The following is a 20,042-nucleotide window of genomic DNA, read 5'->3' on the forward strand; positions in this document are numbered from 1 at the left end:
CTTATCACGGCTTCAAAGACTTGTTCAGGAAAGTACTGCTGATGATGATAACCGGAGTATCTTACCAGGAACACGTTATGCCCTAGGCTGAAATACTATAAAAACAGTATTCTCAATCTTCTTTTCCATGTGTATGATGTGTAACAGGATGGGGGTGGTGGTGAAATTACGGCAATATATATAAAATATATTTTCTAGAAACATTTTCATTTCATAGAAATATAATGTTAAGACCATAATAAGCTAAATATGGAAATGTGAAAGTCTTATTTATTTTTTAAAAACCAGGCAATACAAAAGACAATTGAAAGACACATACAAAAAAATTTCCGAAACAAACAACAGAAAAAAATCTCATCTACAAAATTTACATGTTTAGGCCCCATATTAAAAAACATGGCCCCTAGTCCAGTACAGACATAGAGAAGAGTCTACAGGAACAAACTTGGAAGAGAACTTCTGTAGTACTTCCCAGTACATGACATAAACCAAACAAGGAAACCCACTGAAGATACTTCAATGCTCAGAGGTTTGAAGACCTTTGCTTTGATGATTTTGAAGGCAAGAAACAAAATCAAACTGTCTTCCATTGGGACATGCCAGGGGCTTCAAGTCAGTGACTGTAATCACAATGTTTCTGAATGGCCCTCCATTTGGGAGGCAGAGCAATCTGCAGAGATGATGGTTTCTACATATGCCCTGTTACCTACACCAATATAATTACTATGTTATCTTATAAAGACAAATAGTTGGCATTAAACACTTTTAAAAATACATAATGAGTTTTCTAAGGATTTTAAGTCCAGGTTCATTAATGATGAGTAAAAAAATCCATTACCTTTCCTACTTTTCTTAACTCTATTCCTGTTTAAATGCAAAAGCTGACAGTTTCTGATTGGTAGAAAGATCTAAAGGTTTTTGTTTTTTAGGCAAATTCAGATTCTCTTTTGCTTTTTCTTTCTGATTTTCAGTTTCATGACTTTCATCAACCATACGTTTTCGCTTCTTTGCTTCAGCTCCATCACTTGTAGTTCCTCCTTTGGCCTTAGAAGCCCATGCCTTTATAAAAATATGGGAAGAGAAAAGATTTATAGACAATAACTAAGAAATAGAAAGGAAATGATTTCCTTACTTTTCCAGGTAACAATCCCATATATAAAAACTAGTATTAAAAAAAAAGCAGCATAATTAGCACCTGAATTGTTAATCTAATCATTAAGGGTTCTCATTGTTAACAAATCTCTTAATACTTAATTGCAGAGCAATATTAACAAATCTATATTTTACCTCTAATATTTCAACCTAAACTCTGCTAGTATTTAACCATATTAAGTGCAAAATACTATAACTGTAGGTAATTTTTAAAAAATGAAACTTTTATTTTGAGATCATTCATTCATTTTATTAAGTACGCTCCATTCGTAGCGTGGAGCCCAATGTGGGCTTGAACTCAACCCTGAGATCAAGACCTGAGCCGAGATTGAGTTAGATGCTTAAGTGACTAAGCCACCCAAGTGCCCATGCATCAGTCTTTTAAATCTATTTTAATATGTAATAGCTCCTTCCACTTTATTTCCTTTCGCATTTCTTTACTGTAGAAAGGAATCCTTTGGAGCTGCAAAATTTCTCATATTAACATACTGGATTTAAGCAAATGTTTAAGGTTTACCTTAAAAATACTGATTATATTTTTCAGTATTCAAAAACACAATCACAACTTTTACCAAGTCTCTTCCTCTTTTGCTGCATAAGACCATTCAGATGCCATTTTATCTAATTCTTTAGAATTTGTATGCTCCTATAAATTCTTATAAAAAATGAGAAGCACAAAGTTGCCAGTGAAATTCTAAATGAGGCTAGAGGTGGTTAAACCAGTTCCTAGCTTCCTCATTTTGTAACACCTTTACTCTTAAAACCCAGTTTATCAAGGCAAGTATCTATTTCACCAGGTGCCCAGGTGCCCATGCTGCATACCATCATCCCTGGAAAAGTGAAATCTGAGGATTTAATTGATATACCAAACACATTCCTTCCCCTTTCAACAGAAAGCTGCTCCCAGCCCTCCCTCACATGGAAGAAATTTACATGAGGAACAATAGGTACTAATCACCTGTCCTAATTCCCAACTGAAAGGTTATAACAGAATACCACCTTTTTTTTTTACCTAAAAGTAGTATTCTCATTTTGGTGTTTTGGTTTTGGTTTTTAAATAAGCTCTACAGCCACAAAAAAAAAAAAAAAAAAAAAAAAAAAAAAGCTCTACAGCCACCTTGGGACTTAAACTCAGGACCCTGAGATCAAGAGTCACATGCTCTACCAACTGAACCAGCCAGGCAGCGTAGTATTCTCTTTTTGTATTCACTGTGGAAGTACACAGCATTTTAGAAAATTCTGCTTGTAAGAACTCTAAAGTAGTAGTCCAAATATGTAAGTTAATTTAATTTTTACTTATTAACTTTATTTGCTTTTGATTTAGAAGTAATATACTTTTTCTTGGGGTATCCCCTCCAACTTATATAGGAACTTATATACAGCTATATACAGTAGTATCTGCCCAAAATTTAACCATTGGCACTAAATAGTAATCATTACACATCTATATGTTCAAAGCTGACATTTCAGTTATTTAATTTCCTCTCCAGCAAGAGTTTCTGTAAGAATTTTAATTAAAAAAAATTTTTTTTTAAGATTTTATTTTATTTATTCATGAGAGACAGAGCAAGAGAGAGAGAGAGAGAGAGAGAGGCAGAGACACAGGCAGAGGAGAAGCAGGCTCCATGCAGGGAGCCTGACGTGGGATTTGATCCCGGGTCTCCAGGATCACGCCCTGGGCTGCAGGCGGCACCAAACCGCTGCACCACTGGGGCTGCCCTGTAAGAATTTTTAAAACCTGGGAATTTACTAAGATCTCAATCTCAGCAAAATTATTCTTACCTTCCTTTCTTCAGCTGACAATACTCTAAATCGAATCATTCCTTCTTTTATTATGTCTGCTTCATCTGAAAAGTCAGGATTGTCAGACAAAATGCTACTTCTGTTTTCTTCCAGCCACATCTGGAACCCAGTCTTTGGCCTAAAATAGCAATTATGTGAAAAAAATTTATGCTTAAAACGTAAAGTGCTTTATGATTTTTCAGATTAGTAATTAACTATTAGTCTTTGCAAACCTATATAAAGTAAGAGAGACACAATTAATTATACTTGTTAATATTCATACTACATATCATTTAAAACTGCCTGGAGACCACAGGAATAATGAACTGAAAAATCCCAATTTTACTCACATTTGTATTTTCAGCTCTTTTTAGAATGCTGACAGGCTCAAGGTCTCTATTTTCACTCAGCCACTCTGGGCCAGGAAAATTTTTCCAAGTAGCCTTGGTGGGTTCTTTCTCCATTTTCCAAACCAGCTATTTGAAATATTTATTTCTCTCAGGATCCTTACACATCCCCTCATCCTTGCTTTCACAGCTAACCTAGAATGTGGGTCCTTTCTTGTGTAATTATTATGTAAAGCATAAACACAGCACACTTGTCAATTTTATTAGACTCTACACTTAGATTGCCTTTAGGTCACAAAGGTTTAACATAAATATTTAATATTTACTGAGCACACACTATCTGCTAGGCATTGTATTAAATGCTATGTATTACCTCATCTCATCTATAATAACCCTAATGAGGTAGGTACAATTGCTATCTCCATTCCATAGATGAAGAAATTGAGGCTCAGAAATGTGAATTAACTTATTCCAGGTTACACAGATAGCACCAGTCATATCTGGGATTCAACAGATTGGCAATTTGACTCCAGAGTCCCGACGCTTAACACACCAGCTATACTGCCCCTCACTACTCTGTAACCAAATGGAACCTGAATAAAAACTTAAGGACATAGCAAAAAATAGAGGCAAAAATACTAGAGAAAAATGTTATGATAAAATTTTAAATGGAAACAAAAAGGATATAATATTACATCTGATACAAATCTCATTAAATATAACATCTTAATCTTACCTTACTAAAAAAAGATTAGAAGGAAAGAATTACTTTATGAGTAATTCAGGGATATTATCTAAACTTTTTAATTTTTAGAAAAACAAGCTTTTCAAAAAATATTACTAGCATAGCTAGACATAGAATATAATTCTACTTCCAGAAAAATAATAGAACAAATCAAAACAAATAGCAATACTAAACAAAAGTTCATGAATCTCCAGAAATTAATATATATTCATTTTACTCAAACTTGGGGCAACGTCACAAGTCTAGCTAATAGCATGTAATCTCCCTGGCCCTAAACAATTGTTTTTGAAAAGAAAAAATTAAACATTTCTCTTCTGATTTAGTATATCAACATTTGTGACAAAATACTTGGTTATGTGGTGATAATTTTTTAAAAATATTTTTATTTATTCATAAGAGACACAGAGAGAGAGAGGCACAGACACAGGCAGAGGGAGAAGCAGGCTCCATGCAGGGAGGCTGATGTGGGACTTGATCCCGGGTCTCCAGGATCACCCTGGGCTGAAGGTGCTGCTAAACTGCTGAGCTACCCGGGCTGCCTTAATTTTTTAATGAACTATCATGTAAGTAAGTTTTCTTTTTTTTAATTTTTAAAAAGATTTTATTTATTTGAGAGTGAGCAAGTAAGAGCATAAGCTGGGGTAGGGGCAGAGGGAGAAGCAGACTCCCTGTTGAGCAGAGAGCCCAGGATCCCTGCGAGGCTCGATCCCAGGATCATGACCTGAGCGGAAGGCAGATGCTTAACCGACTTAACCACCTAGGTGCCCCTTAAGTAAGTTTTCTGTATAGCCAGTTGTTGATAGTAAAAAAACTGAATCTTCTTAAATATAATCTTCACTATTTAATCTCTAATTTGAATTCAGGATAAAATAGGAAAAAAACACCATAGCTACCTCTTAAATTAATTAACATGAGGGGAGCCTGGCTGGCTCAGTTGGTAGAGTATACAGTGCTTGATCTTGAGGTCCTTTTTTTTTTTATTTTTTTTTTTATTTTTTTTTTTTTTGATCTGGAGGTCCTGATCTTGAGCCCAATGTAGGGTATAGAGATCACTTAAAAATAAAACATTTTGGGGTGCTTAAAGTGCTCAGTCCGTTAAGTGTCTGCCTTGGGCTCAGGTCATGATCTCAGGGGTCCTGGGACTGAGCCCCACCATCAGGCTCCCTGCTCAGCAGGGAGTCTGCTTTTCCCTCTCCTTCTGCCCTTCCTCCTTGTTCGTGTTTGAGCTCTCTCTCAAATAAAATCTTTTAAAAATTTTTTTTAAAAAGAGAGCTCAGGCAGCCTGGGTGGCTCAGCGGTTTAGCACCGCTTTCAGCCCAGGGCGTGATCCTGGAGACCCGGGATCGAGTTCCATGTCGGCTCCTTGCATGGGGCCTGCTTCTCCCTCTGCCTGTGTCTCTTCCTCTCTCTGTGTGTGTCTCTCATGAATAAATAAAATCTTAAAAAAAAAAAAAAAAGCTCAAGAAATGTGGTAACATATTGTAATGACAGACAAATAGGATACGCGCAAATAGGAGTGCTCATATTGCTGGAGGTATAGAAAATGATATAATACCAATGGAGAAAAATTTGTTAATATCTATTGGAATTACAAGTGCACATTAACTTGAACAGGAATCCATCTTATAACTATATGTATATGTGAGAAATGACATTCATATAAAGTTATTCATTGCAGTACTGTTTGTACTGGCAAAAGACTAGCAACCACCTTCTGTCCACCAGAGGAAAATTGAATAAATTACGGCATATCCATTCAGTGGATGTGAAAAGATTAAAGAAACTCTTTATGTAGTAATATGATCTACAAAAGCTGCTAAAGCGAAAAAAAAAAAAAAAAGAAAAAAAAGGAAGGTACAGAATAATGTATATGCTATCATTTCTGTAAAAATAAAATAATAGGGCAGCCTGGGTGGCTCAGCGGTTTAGCGCCGCTTTCAGCCCAGGGCGTGATCGTGGAGACCTGGGATCGAGTCCCATGTCAGACTCCCTGCATAGAGCCTGCTTCTCCCTCTGTCTGTGTCTCTGCCTCTTTCTCTGTGTGTGTCTCTCATGAATAAAAAAATAAAAGTCTTTAAAAAAAATTAATTAATTTTAAAAATTAAAAAATAGACAAATCTAAGTGTTTGAACATGTACAAGTAATTCTAGAGGGCTATGTTAGAAATCTGTTGTAGTGACTGCTGGTGAAGAGGAGAACTGGGTGGATAGGAAAGATATTTACTCCTTATCACACTTTTTTGGGTATCTTTTCACCGTTTTTCTCACATAACTGCATCTATTTTAAGACAAAAAAAGAATTATATCAAATTGAAAACCAATAAAAAATAAATTTATAAAAAAGAATCATAAAATATAAAATATGTATAATTTAAAACATACAATTTACCAGAGCATACCTTAGTAATATAAATAGACATTAATCAATATTTATGGCTTCGTTAAAGTCACATGTTCAGAATGCCCACCACCAGTGCCAACGTATTATTTGTAATAATGAACAAGAGAGTTGCATAATTCTGTATTGCTGTTTCTCTATGAGTTTTATTGAGATATTACATCTTAAGAATAATAAATTTGTCTATGTACTGACCTTTGGTTTTCAGTGTTTTGAGGACACATAGCTGGGGTTTCAGATGACGAATTTTGAGGATTTTCTTCTTTGACATCCTCAGTCTTATCAACTTGGGAGGTTCTTTTCTGGAAATAGGATGCTGCAGATGCCTGTAAAAACAAATATAATGAATAACTGCAACAAAATCTAGTACAATTTTATATACTACAATTAACTTTTGAAAAAATATGGAAAAATATTTATATTTAGAATTCTTATGCCAACATCTGAAGTCCTGAGGTTCTCAGCTGAACATAAACATGACTATAGACACAAAATCCACAAAGACTGTACTTTAAATTCCACATTTTCTAAATGCTGCATTTTATTACATGAAATGGAAAAGATAAAAGATCTACTGTACTAATGACAAATCTGGGATGAAATACCAAATCTGAGATGAAACTAGAAGGCAAAATCAGAATAAAGAACAAAGAAAGATCAGGGCCAAGTACCATAGCATCATCATTAAACAAAGATATACATCAGAATCATCTGGAAAATTTTTTCAAAAACAGATGGATGTCTGAGTCCCTGGGCCCGGAGTACATTTATGTTTCAAAAAGTGATTCTTTTTTATTTTTAAGATTTTATTTATTTATTTATGAGAGACACAGACAGAGAGGCAGAGACACAGGCAGAAGGAGAAGCAGGCTCCTCACAAGGAGCCCGATGAGGGACTTGATCCCAGGACCCCAGGATTCACGACCTGAGCCAAAGGCAGATGCTCAACCACTGAGCCACCCGGGCACCCCTCAAAAAGTGATTCAGAAGCAAAATCAGATTTGAGAACCACTACCCTCATTAGACAATCAATGATACACAAATGGAGCCTCTCTGTTCCATACCTCAAAGAGTAAACAAAAACAGATCATACAATGCTTATTACTGATGTGGTTAGTTGAAATAGTACCTGCTTAGACTTTGGCTTTGGAAGTAGAGGCTTTATAACTGGAGACTTTTCATTATTTGTAGCTCGATTAAGTGCAAGAGATTTCTTGGACGATTTGTTCATACTGTCTAAAATATTAGTTGAACGTGCTGAATTCCCTGAAGTGGCTGGCTCTTTGGAACTGGCTGACACCTAAAGAGCAAACTACTATTAGCATTTTATGTTTAAAGAAAATAAAATACCAAGAGATTCATTTTTCCTTTAAATTTCTTTTAAGTCTATACTGTAGTCTCACTTTGGAATTGAATACATTTTGTATAATCCAAATTAAGACTAATACATATATTAAATATACCACATCCCCAAGGAAAACGGAGTATCTTTCAAAACCATCGGTATTTAGAAGATAAGTAGAACATATAAGTCTTAGCCAAGTGTGAACTAGTTAGTGCTGTTTTCATAAAATCTGCTTTAGTGTTTAATGCCTCCAAGTCTAGGGAGGGTAATCTGGTGGTTTGGAAATACTTCTCTGTATAAAAATGTATTGAAATACATTTTAAATATCACTGCAAAGAGTTTACCTTGAAGGGGTTTACTCGTCCTTGGTTGCTAGAGGTAACTGCACCTTTCATAAGAAAGAAACCCTCACTTAATAGTGGTAAAACATAGAAGACTTCTGACATCTGTAATAACAGATGGAATATTTCAATCTGTATTACACAAAAACAAATGTACTTTTGCAACTTTAAAATTATTAGCAACTATATATGACCTCCTATCTATTTCTAAGACAAAATAAAAGCTATTACATGGGAACTATCCCAACTTATCACTATGAAATTTACCAACCCAATATGTATAGACCTAGCCTTTTCTCCTATTACCATGGAAGAATGGTGTCTTGTAGCTAAGGTTAATAACTCCTCTATTTGTGCTCTAGATCTCATCCCCTCTTGCTTTGTCAGGACATTTGTCCTATCAATGGATACACCATCTTTTCTCTCTTCATTGGCTACTCAGATCTCCCAACTTAAACAAACAACAAACCTGCTCAACCCCACATGCCCTCTGGTCATCATTTTTAATTCCCTTATACAACCAAATTCTCAAGAGTTGTCTACACAGCTATTCCCAGTTCCTTGCTGTTCATACATTCCAACATCCAAAATAATATGGGCTTCCAGCCCTACAACCCTATAGAATCTGCTCTTGCTAAGGACCCAAGAGACTCCATTTGGCCAAATCTGGTGGATAGTTTTCAGTCATCATCTCATTTGACCCCCTCAACAGCATGTAATATACTTTTTTGTTTGTTTGTTTTTTGTTTTTTTTAATTTATTTATGATAGTCACAGAGAGAGAGAGAGAGAGAGAGAGGCAGAGACATAGGCAGAGGGAGAAGCAGGCTCCATGCACCAGGAGCCCGATGTGGGATTCGATCCCGGGTCTCCAGGATCGCGCCCTGGGCCAAAGGCAGGCGCCAAACCGCTGCGCCACCCAGGGATCCCTGAACAGCATGTAATATAGATGAATTTTCTTTTCTTCTTGATATGGTCTCATCATCTTGACTTCTGAGATTTCACATTCCTACCTCCTTCCTCTCTTATTTCATTCTCTTTTGATGGTTCTCCTCCTTAACCTCTTCTGCCTAATGTTTAAATGCTGGGGATTCCCTATCCCTCAGCTCACTTTTCCTCTCCCTTTATATTCCTCTCCAATGCTCACTCACCCATGCCCATGATTTAAACTGCTATGGTTATGCCAACAATTTTCACTTTATATCTCCCTCCCAGACTACTTTACTGAGCTCCTAACCCAGATATTCAGTAGTAGTTTGTCCACCCTTCTATCTAAACCTGAGTTTCTCTAGTGTTTTCTAACTCAGTAAATGGTACCATCAATCATTCAAATATTCAAAACTGAATCATTCTTTACACCCTGAACTTCCATATTCTACCTTTTCTTCAAAAATACCTCATCAATTCTTCTCATTCTTTCTCCCATTAGTCACCACCACACTAGTCTAAGCCACTATTCAATGTCATTTGGACTGCCTCAGTAGTTTCCTTATGTGCATTCCTCCTCTGCCAATGTGCATAATATGCCTCTGCTTGAAACCTACAATAGCCTGCCAGCACCTCAATAAAGATCAAAATCCTTACTGTGGCCTATATGGATCTGCATGATTTAGCTCCTACCCATCACTCTAAAACCACTCAACACCACTTTTCTCTGCCTCTGTGCTGTTCACACAACTCTTATAGCTTCATACATGCTGTTCCTTAAGTCATATTTCCCTTGTTTCTGCTCTCACCCACCTTTGCCTAGCTGCAGGTCTGTGCTTTAAACATTCCATGACACCTCCCTTGGGGTTCCAACCAATCCCTTACCTCTAACTAGATTACAGCACATGGTTATATGCCTTTGTAATACTCTGTACATGTATTTATAGGTAATTTTTAAAAATCAAAGGGATATATACACATGGCTTAAAGTCAGTTGGTACTATATAAGAGTTATGCAGGAATCAACCATGCATGTCTACATGGACTTTTGTATCTCCCACCTAGTTAAATACCTGAAATACAATAGGCATTTAATAAATATTTGTAAAATTAGCAGTTTCACAAACAACATTTCTAATAAAAACAAATCAAGAGCAGAGGGGTGGGGGGTATGGGGTCTATTTGAATAGATAGATCATTTTAAAGAGTACTGGCACAATTTTCTTGATATTACAAAATCACATTTCTTACCTGACTTAATAGCTGGCACATCAGAGGAATCTGCATTTTTGGAGAATGGATTCTGTCCTATAAAATAATTAAGATAAAACAATATAATGTAGATGGGGAGATAAAGTTACTCTCTATAATTAACAATCAACAAAGATGCCTTGACAAAGTACAAGTATTCAATTTTCCTCAGCTAAGCAAAATGGGGAAAGTCCTATAATAACATTTCTCATCTTTAAATTGCCTTACAGCCCAGGTGGCTCAGCGGTTTAGCGCCATCTTCAGTCCAGGGTGTGATCCTGGAGTCCCGGGATTGAGTCCCACATTGGGCTCCCTGCATGGAGCCTGCTTCTCCTTCTGCCGGTGTCTCTGCCTCTCTCTCTTTGTGTGTGTCTCTCATGAATAAATAAAATAAATGAAATCTTAAAAAAAAAATCGCCTTAAGTATGTATCTTACGGGGCTTGGTCAGTTAAGCACCCAGCTCTTGATTTCAGGTCAGGTAAAAAATCTCTGGGTTGTGAGATCGAGCCCCTGGACCAGTTGGGCTCTGCACTCAGTAAGGAGTCTGCTTCTCTCTCTCTCCTTTTCCCTCTGCCCCTCCCCCCAAAACACAAACATGCTCCCTCTCCAAAATAAACAAATAAATCTTTTTAAAAAAATGTATCTTGCCATGCTTATGTATTTCTGGTTTTTCTTCTTTATCATCAGCTTCTCCACTGTCCTCTGTATCTTCTTCAACTTGGTTTTTGAGCCTTGACTGGCTCCACTCTGCAGCAATATTACTGTAACTAAAAGACAATATATTATTCAATAAAGGGCTATGCAAAGACCAATTTAATATTCAGAATGGTAAAAATTTAGCAACTAATTATTTCTTACCCAGCATTCAGCTCTTTTCTGAAATCTTCCTCTTCTTTTTCTTCTACCTGAGTTGCTGCCAATTCTGCTGCCTTCTCTACAGCCAGTTCACTAAGTCTTTGGGCTAACATTAATCTCCGGGAACGAGAAGCATACTTAATGGCTAAGTTCACAGCATTTTGAGTCATTAAATCAGCTAGTTCCACACAACGGAATTCCCGATCCAGTTTACAAGAAAGCTAACCCAAAAATGGAAAAAAAAAATCATGTCAAGTGAAAATTTTAATTTTTTTAAAAGATATTTATTTATTCATTTATTCATTCATGGGAGACACAGAGAGAGAGGCAGAGACACAGGCAGACACTCAACTGCTGAGCTACCCAGGCATCCCTCAGGTGAAACTTTTTAAAAATAGAAGAATGATAACTAGTAGTAAAACCGAGAAAGCACTTTTCTAGATAACGTATCTGACTCTAAGATGCCTACTTTTACACATTTTAACATCTCTAAAAGTGGGAAGCATCTCACAATTGATGGTGGGGCAGAGTTTAATTTTCAGTATTTTTTTGGCTTAGGTAAAGTAATGGTGCATTTTACAATCAATAGTAGCTTAGATTCAGGGATCCCTGGGTGGCGCAGCGGTTTGGCGCCTGCCTTTGGCCCAGGGCGCGATCCTGGAGACCCGGGATCGAATCCCACATCAGGCTCCTGGTGCATGGAGCCTGCTTCTCCCTCTGCCTATGTCTCTGCCTCTCTCTCTCTGTGACTATCATAAATAAATAAATAAATAAATTTTAAAAAAAATTAAAAAAAAAAATAGTAGCTTAGATTCAATGAAGGAGTTCAATTAGGTTGAACTTCCGGCATTTGCCAGGGAAACAGGAATACTAAAGAACTGACCAGTCCTCAAGCTACTGATATGATACTCTGCTGAGAAACACTGTTCCAGAGGAACAGTTCCTATAACACTACTTTGTAAACAAACCAGATTTTCTTAGATGTGCTGTGGGAAGTAAAAAGGCTCCTAGTTCCTAGACCACATATGACATTTTATAAAAGAACACAACTTATTCTACAATAAACTAATTAAATTCCTTTAATTAATACTAAACTCAAGGCAGTGTTGCATAGTGGTGACAATAGTGAAGACCACCTTTTGCAACATGATGGATCTAGAAAGTATAATGCTAAGTAAAATCAGAGAAACACAAATACCATACGATTTCACTCATATATATAATTTAAAAAACAAAGCAAACAAAGGAAAAAGAGACAAAAAAACCAGCCTCTTAAGTATAGAGAACTGATAGTTACCAGAGGAGATGTGAATAGGGAGATAGGTGAAATAGGTTAAGGGGTTATCTCCCTATGATGTTAGTTACAAGGTTAATGTCTTAAATATTTCAACTGCAACATCAATGGGAAACAGAGCTGAGTAATATAGAGAATTGTTGAATCACTGTACTGTACACCTGAAACTAATATAGCACTGTTGATTATACTGGATTTAAAATTTTAAAAATTAAAAAAAGATTTTGAGGTTGTGGAACTTGGTACTAATGCACACTTTTAAGAAATCCAATCTATAGAAAAGTGTAACTTCAATTTTTCTAGCATATTTATTTTACTCACCGCAAGCATTTTCATTAAAAGCTCCTGTTGTTCTTTTACTGCTTGATTTTTAGTGCTTTCTTCATATTCATAACCATTTTTAGCTAAATAATCAAGGTGATTATGAAACACAATGGAACGCCAAAATTGTTCCTACAAAAGTGGAAAAAACTGCTTAGAGAAAAGAATCAGCTTAATACCAGGCAAGTGTTAAATATTTATCTTAAGATAACAGATTCTGAATAAAATAATTTTTGAAATACTTTCTATAGCTTATTTTATAATTCAAATTTTAATGATACCAAAGCTTAACTTCATTTTTTGTCCTCAAAGAAAAAGAAATTTAGCATTTTCTTTTTATTATTTTTTAAGATTTTATTTATTCATGAGAGACATGCAGAGAGAGAGAGAGAGGCAGAGACACAGGCAGAGGGAGAAGCAGGCTCCCTGCAGGAAGCCTGATGTGGGACTCGATCCTGGGACTCCAGGATCATGCCCTGGGCCAAAGGCAGGTGCTAAACCCCTGAGCCACCCAGGGACCCCTGAAATATAGCATTTTAAACAGTTTCTTTGCTATCATAGTTAATGCTCAGAAAACTTGGTAAACTATTTTTTAAGAGACTGGTTTGTTTCCTGGTTAGAATAACTAATTGCAAGACTTCAAATGACTTTTGATGGCACAGGGCTAGGACTAGAGTGAAGCAAGCTTCTGCCTAAGACACAGTATTTATGGAGGCCTGCCCTCTTAGGCACTCACTCAACTCTGAAAATGAGAGCCTTACCCCTAGTGAGTCCCTGATGGTCATACCCATTTACCTCATAGACAAAATCCCCGGAAGCAGTGATGGCAATTAGGTACCCTGGTGATCATAAGCAGTCATTCTCCTTCCCTGTACACTATTTATTTAATTACAACGTAATGAGTATTCAATTCTGGTCATCAGGGAAATTTTTAAATGTCTACAAAGGTAATGTATTATCTTTTTTTTTTTTTTTTTTTAAGATTTTATTTATTCACGAGAGACAGAGAGAGAGGGAGAGAAAGGCAGAGGCACAGGCAGAGGGAGAAGCAGGCTCCATGCAGGGAACCTGACATGGGAATCGATCCCAGGTCTCCAGGATCACGCCCTGGGATGAAGGCGGCGCTAAACTGGTGAGCCAGCCATCCAGGCTGCCCAAAGGCGATTATTATCAAATTCAGAGTGTCAAGGTAGGACTTCTACATACCTCCATTTGTCCTTTCTCTGTTGCAATCTGACAATAAGGAAGCTTAAAGGACAATATAGCTACAGCAGGGCGCGGAAGGGTAGGAGGAAACCGAGAACCTTTGCAAGGAATGCACCTGTCAGTAAAAAAAAAAAAAAAAAAAAAAGTGTCTCACCACAAAAATTTTCCCCAAAATCATAAAAACTGTTAAAATATAAAATTTCTAAAATCCAGTAACTTGGAATATTATTCTAATAGCTGGCTTAATAATATACAGCACTTTTTTTTTTAAACTTCACACTTGGTTAGGTTTGAAGACCATCCCTCCCCATGCATTTCAAGATTTTAAAAATCCCTCCTCACATCAGCTTTTTCTTAGCAAACTGCCCACTTTTAAAATACAGCAGCTGTGCCATAAAGAGTTGTCAAGGGATTTATTTTATAAAATAAATCACCCAAGATAAAGTGCTGATGAAGCATATTCACTTAACTATCAGTTTGGGAATACTTGGTATTGCTGGTAAAAAAGTGTCAAATAAGAAAAAAAGATGGTGATATGTCCAATACAGGTAAGTGTTTTACTAGATATTGGTGAAAGTGAAGCAGAAAATCCTGGTTATCATATATATATCTGCTCTGCTAAATCAATGGTTGCCTTATGTGGTAATAGCTCAGTGAGCAAGTACTTTGTCTAAACCTTTTCTGATTAGGATATATAAGGTATTTAAAGATGCCCATCAAAAAAAATAATAATAATACAGATGCCCATCAGTATGAATACTAATGCAATTTATTAAAAAGTATTCATTAATCACAGAATGATACATGCATATGGAATACCCTTTTTAACTTATATACTCCAAATTATTGATTAGAAAACCATACCTACACACTGCAAGTACCTTGGGTGAATTTTCTAATTTCTCTAATCATTTAAAAATACGGTACAATGTTCAATGCATATTAATAACCACTCGCTTAATTTATAGTATAGCCTTTTACTCACAGCTTAAAGTTATGACTTTCTTAAAGGGAAAAACTAAGCAGAAATTAGATCCTCAGGTTTAAATTTTTTTGTCATAAATATGTTCTAGTATTATCAAATGCCCACCAGAGTAGTTAAAAATTAAATAGGTGGCAATACTCAGGAATTATTTTCAAAGTACATAGCTCCCCCCCTCCTAGTAAGATTTGAATACACTTTCTTCTTTTTGTGACCATACAATAAAAATACAAACATGTTTTTAGAGTTCTAATATTTTTGAACATATGTCATTTCTTCTTCTTCCTCTTTTATGATTTCTAATAAATCAGTGGTTTTCACCATACAACATGAGGTGGCAGTGTGTATACTTGAATTTGAAAAAATCTCTTGTAGCAATTCTGTCACTCAAAAAAGGCAGTGGTTTATTAGTCATACAAAATAAAAAAGAACATGTGCATTCAGAAAGGAACAAGTCCAGTTATATATGTATATATGTGTGAAAAATCACAAGGAACATTGGGAATAATCTTAATCACCTTAACATTATTTTTTCTATAAAAAGCTTATACTCTCTTTTTAAAAACATTTTATAGCTCAAATACTTTTTGACTTAGTCATAGCAATTATCACAAAGAAAAATTAGGATTTATTAATAGTTTTTTAAAGCCGTATTTACATCAAAGCAGAGTACTAATTCACACTTCTTATCCTTTTAGCTTTAAAGACTGGAAGTAAAAAAACTTGTTCTCCATTAAACATCCCTTTCATGGAAGAAGAGGAAAAACAAATTCATTTGACTGCTAATTTGGTGGGTTTTGCCTACAATGAATGAGCTTCCTGGAAACTATGTGGCTAAATCATCTGGAGGACAAAATGTGAAAAAATAAACTATGGTTTACTAAGAAGACAAAATTACTTCAATTCCTTTTCAAATAAATCATAAAGCTTGTTCTCTTATTAAAGGAAGAGTTGAAAAAATATCACACTAGAGAAAATTTGGGCCAATGTCCAGATTAAGCTTCCCCCAAGCAACCAGTTTTGCTTTGTGTTCTGGGTTGCACGGAGGAGACTTTGTTCACAAATTGTTTAAAGCACTTACTCAGGAGTAATGGTTTTACCAGCCAACTCTTCCAGCCTTATTTAGCTTTATGTAGTGTACTACATATAGACAGTACTATAACAAATGCTTGTTAAACGAATACAAAAAAAAATTTCATTTTCAAGCATGTTAAATAAACCGTAAGAGCTTTATTTAATAAAAGATAAAGAGAAAAGGAAGGTTGATGTTTGTAGAGAGCAAATTAGACTGTAGCACACTGAATTAGTAAACTCTCAGTTATATATTAACCAGTAGTGATCATGAAAAAAAAAATCTTCAGAGCAAATAAAGACAGTTTTTACTATACTGAAGTTTGTTTCAAATGGAGGTAGGAGAGTTTAGCGCCTGCCTTCAGCTCAGGGAGCGATCCTGGGGTCCCAGCGCTGCTTAGGGTTCCAATGTCTCCACATGCTCAACAGTACTTGTTATTGTCCATCTTTTGGAGACTAACCATCCTAGAGGGTATGCAGTGGTATCTCTGTGGCTTTGATTTACATATCCTTAATAACTAATGAATATCTTTTCATGCCTATCTTTTCATGCCACATGTGTTTTCAAGAAACATTCAAACATTATGCTTTTTAATTGATTTATATATTTTTTGAGTTACAAGACTTCTTTATATATTGATACACATCTCTTATCACATAAATGATGGTGCTTTACCTTTTAAAAAGCCTACATAGTATTCTAGTGTACACTTGTACATACATTATTACCCTATTCTTCTACTAATGGAAATTTAGGGTTACAATCTTTTGATAGTATCAACAATCCTACAAGGTAGGATATATTTTCCGTGTATCATTCCCACATTTGCTAGCAGTAGTACTTCCTAAAGTTTAATGTGCACAAAAACCTCCTGAAGATCTTGTTAAAATGCAGGTTCTGATTCAGGTCTGAAGTGATGCCTGAGATTCGGCTTTTTTTTTTTTTTTTTTTTTAAGATTTTATTTGAGAGAAAGAATGCGTGTGCATGCATGAGTGAAGCAGGTGGACAAAGGTAAAGGAAGAAGCAGACTTCCCACTGAGCAGGGAGCCTGATGTGGGGATTGATCCCAGGATCCTAGGTTCATGACGTGAGCTGAAGGCAGATGTTTAATTGACTGAGCCACCCAGATGCCCTGAGATTCGGCATTTCTAATAAGGCCCTGGTGATGCTGATGCTGCTGGTCCATAGAACATACTTTAAACAACAAGTAACTGAGACGCCTGGGTGACTTGGTGGTTAAAGCATTCTGCCTTTGGCTCAGGGCATGATCCTGGAGTCCTGGGATCGAGTCCCACATTGGGCTCCCTGCATGGAGCCTGCTTCTCTCTCTGCCTATGTCCCTGCCTCTGTCTGTGTCTCTCATGGATAAATAAATTAAAAAAAAAAAAAAAGTAAACAGGAAGTAAAGTATCTGGAGGACAGATCCTAAGGCAGATAAAAGAGCACATGATTTCTAATTCTGGAAGTTCTTGACAAATTGCCTTCCATAGGGATTGTAACCAATTTATACTATCAGCAATTGTAAGCTTGATTCTTTCCCTCCAGCCTCACCAACTAAGAGTGTTTTCAAATTTTCTTCATTTGATAAGTAAAATGAAAATTCTTATTTTTGATTGTATTTATCTTATTTTGATATCAATCATCTTTTCATATATTCAAGAGACTTTTTATTTACCTAACTATGGTCTTTCTTGAAATAGTCTCTACTTACAGCTTTTGTGATATGACCCTCTTCAAGTGATTTTTTTTTCTATTTGCTTAGCTAATATTCCTTTTCCTTATTCAAAAGCTCCATCTCCCAAAATCTGATCTCTAAACGTTGGAATTTTAATGGTTGGATTCTGTGACCTTTCTTGTTTCTTTCTTCTAAGGGATCTCATTTATTACTATGACTTTTTTTTTTTTTTTTTTTATTACTATGACTTTAAGTACCTCCTATATTTTGGTGATTCACAAATTTATCTTACAATCGTGTATTACAACACCTTCTTAATATCTCTATTTGGATATTTTGGAGTCATTTCAAACTTAACACACCCAAGTGAGAATTCATTTTCATCTCTTATTTCTATAAATTGTACAACTATCCATCTAGTTTCTTAAATTGAAAACATGGGTGTCATTATTGAGTCTTCTCACTCCCAACCCCCAATCTATCAGTAAATCCTACTGTTTCTGTCTCAAAATATGGTTCCTTTAATTTCTACTGCCCCCACACTTGTTCTAGTCATACTTATAGCTCAGCTAGGTGACTCCAAAATCCTCCTCAGTGCTTCTCAATGGAAGCACTCATAGCACTTGGTGAAGGACAATCTGTAGTTGAACAGGACCATCCTGCACACTAAAGATGTTCAACAGCTCTCTAAATTCCACAGCTAACTGGCTATAGCTCTCTAAATTCCAGGATAACTCCTAATCATTGTGATGGCTAAAGATTCTATCCCGCATCTCCAAACATCCCCAGAAAGCAGGAAAAATCCCCTGACTGAAAACTGGGCTCCTTCTTTCAGCCTTATCTCTGCAAATCCATTTACCACATGTATTTTTTTTATAGCATAAATCAGATTACATCATTCCCCAGATAGAACTGTTGAATGGCTTCATGATATAACTCTAAATGAAATATTAACTTCTCTATATGGTCTATAATGCAGCCTGTGTATCTTTCTGATTTCATCATGGACTTATGCCTTCCACCAACTCTCGCTTCTGGTATGCCAGCCACATTTACATCCTTTCAATTCTTTAAACATATCTAGCTCTTTCTGACCTGAGGACCTTTATATATGCTGTCTATTCTTCATGAATCATTTTTCACTCCATTTTTGCCTAACAGACTTCTTGGCCTTGGGTCTCATTTTAATACTATCTCTATTAAGAGTCTTATGTGACCATGCTACCTAGAATGTGCCCTTCTATTATTCTCCATCATGGGTCTCTTCAGATTACTTTCTGGCATTTATCCCAAGTAGTAATTATCATTTACTTATTTATGTTATCTGTCCCCTGAATCAGTCTATTAGCTCCATGAAAGCAGAGACCTCTTTGTTCACCAACACAATGTCACTGCCAGTTGTTTAGACCAAGATTTCAAGTGTGAAGAAAAAGAGTTAAATATTTAATACAATATTGAATATAGACTAAATGAATACAGAGTTTTATACTTGGAGTCAACTACTAAATTTCTACTAGTCCTCTCCGTTGTTACAATTATTGAGCCTTCTAAAAATCTCAAAAAGCCACTAAATTATTCCATTCTAAATCATAGCTTAAAATAAAAGGCTGTAATAAAAGATGAAATGCCATACTTAACCAGAAATCCCTTCCCTGTCTGGCTGAAACAATACTACAATCACACTAATAAACTTAATTTCTATTTTGTTAAGTAAGTTAGTTCTAAGTCAAACAATCAGTTGAAAACTTCCAAATGAATATAAACAAATTTCTAAGTTATTGAATATGGAAGGCAAATAAATGAATGAAGATGAAGGACAAAAAGAAATTTTTTTAAATACCTTTAGAGTACAAAATGAGAAATTTCAAAGTGCTTTTTAGAAAGAATCAACTAAGCACTTTCTAATAGCCCACCTCAGTTGCTGGGGATTTTCATGGATACCAACCACCCAGTAGTGATCAGATTTTCCTTTGCAGTGTTCTCTTGTGTTACATACAGGAGTCCATGTATTACCAAGCCCTCTGTTAAGCATTCGAACAATGCCTTCTGAATCCACATAAAAGGGGGTACCTACACACCAATTGAAAAAGAAATCACTTGGAGAAAAGCTACATATTTGTGAAATAAATCCTATTTCAAAAATATATATCAATGGTTCAACTGTCAATTCAAAAGCAAAAAGGTGAATAATTCAAGATTATTTCCCACAAAATTTCATTAACCACAGAGTAAGATCTAACTGAATAAAAGAAAAAAAAATTTGCATGTGATATGACCAAAATTTACCCAAGAGAAAAGCTGATACTTTCAGTGAGAACTATGCCACCTGCTGGAATACAGCAGTATTTT

General features: G+C 35.8%; 1 protein-coding gene across 3 annotated transcripts in view; it reads right to left on the bottom strand.

Moving 5' to 3' along the window:
- Nucleotides 1–250: 250 nt before the first annotated feature.
- Nucleotides 251–20,042, bottom strand: part of WDHD1 (WD repeat and HMG-box DNA binding protein 1) — a 62,012-nt gene continuing 42,220 nt past the window's right edge. For all 3 annotated transcript variants that reach the window (XM_038544771.1, XM_038544770.1, XM_038544772.1), the window contains 11 exons: nucleotides 19,607–19,763; nucleotides 13,964–14,078; nucleotides 12,758–12,889; nucleotides 11,146–11,363; nucleotides 10,936–11,054; nucleotides 10,287–10,343; nucleotides 8,113–8,156; nucleotides 7,553–7,723; nucleotides 6,619–6,749; nucleotides 2,935–3,073; nucleotides 251–1,059 (listed from right to left, as the gene is read on the bottom strand). In XM_038544771.1, coding sequence (XP_038400699.1) covers nucleotides 859–1,059; nucleotides 2,935–3,073; nucleotides 6,619–6,749; nucleotides 7,553–7,723; nucleotides 8,113–8,156; nucleotides 10,287–10,343; nucleotides 10,936–11,054; nucleotides 11,146–11,363; nucleotides 12,758–12,889; nucleotides 13,964–14,078; nucleotides 19,607–19,763 — 1,484 coding nt within the window. In that variant the 3' untranslated portion in view covers nucleotides 251–858. The remainder of the gene's footprint in view (nucleotides 1,060–2,934; nucleotides 3,074–6,618; nucleotides 6,750–7,552; nucleotides 7,724–8,112; nucleotides 8,157–10,286; nucleotides 10,344–10,935; nucleotides 11,055–11,145; nucleotides 11,364–12,757; nucleotides 12,890–13,963; nucleotides 14,079–19,606; nucleotides 19,764–20,042) is intronic.

Source organism: Canis lupus, chromosome 8 (assembly GCF_011100685.1).
Source record: "Canis lupus familiaris isolate Mischka breed German Shepherd chromosome 8, alternate assembly UU_Cfam_GSD_1.0, whole genome shotgun sequence".
Classification (NCBI taxonomy): Eukaryota; Metazoa; Chordata; class Mammalia; order Carnivora; family Canidae; genus Canis; species Canis lupus.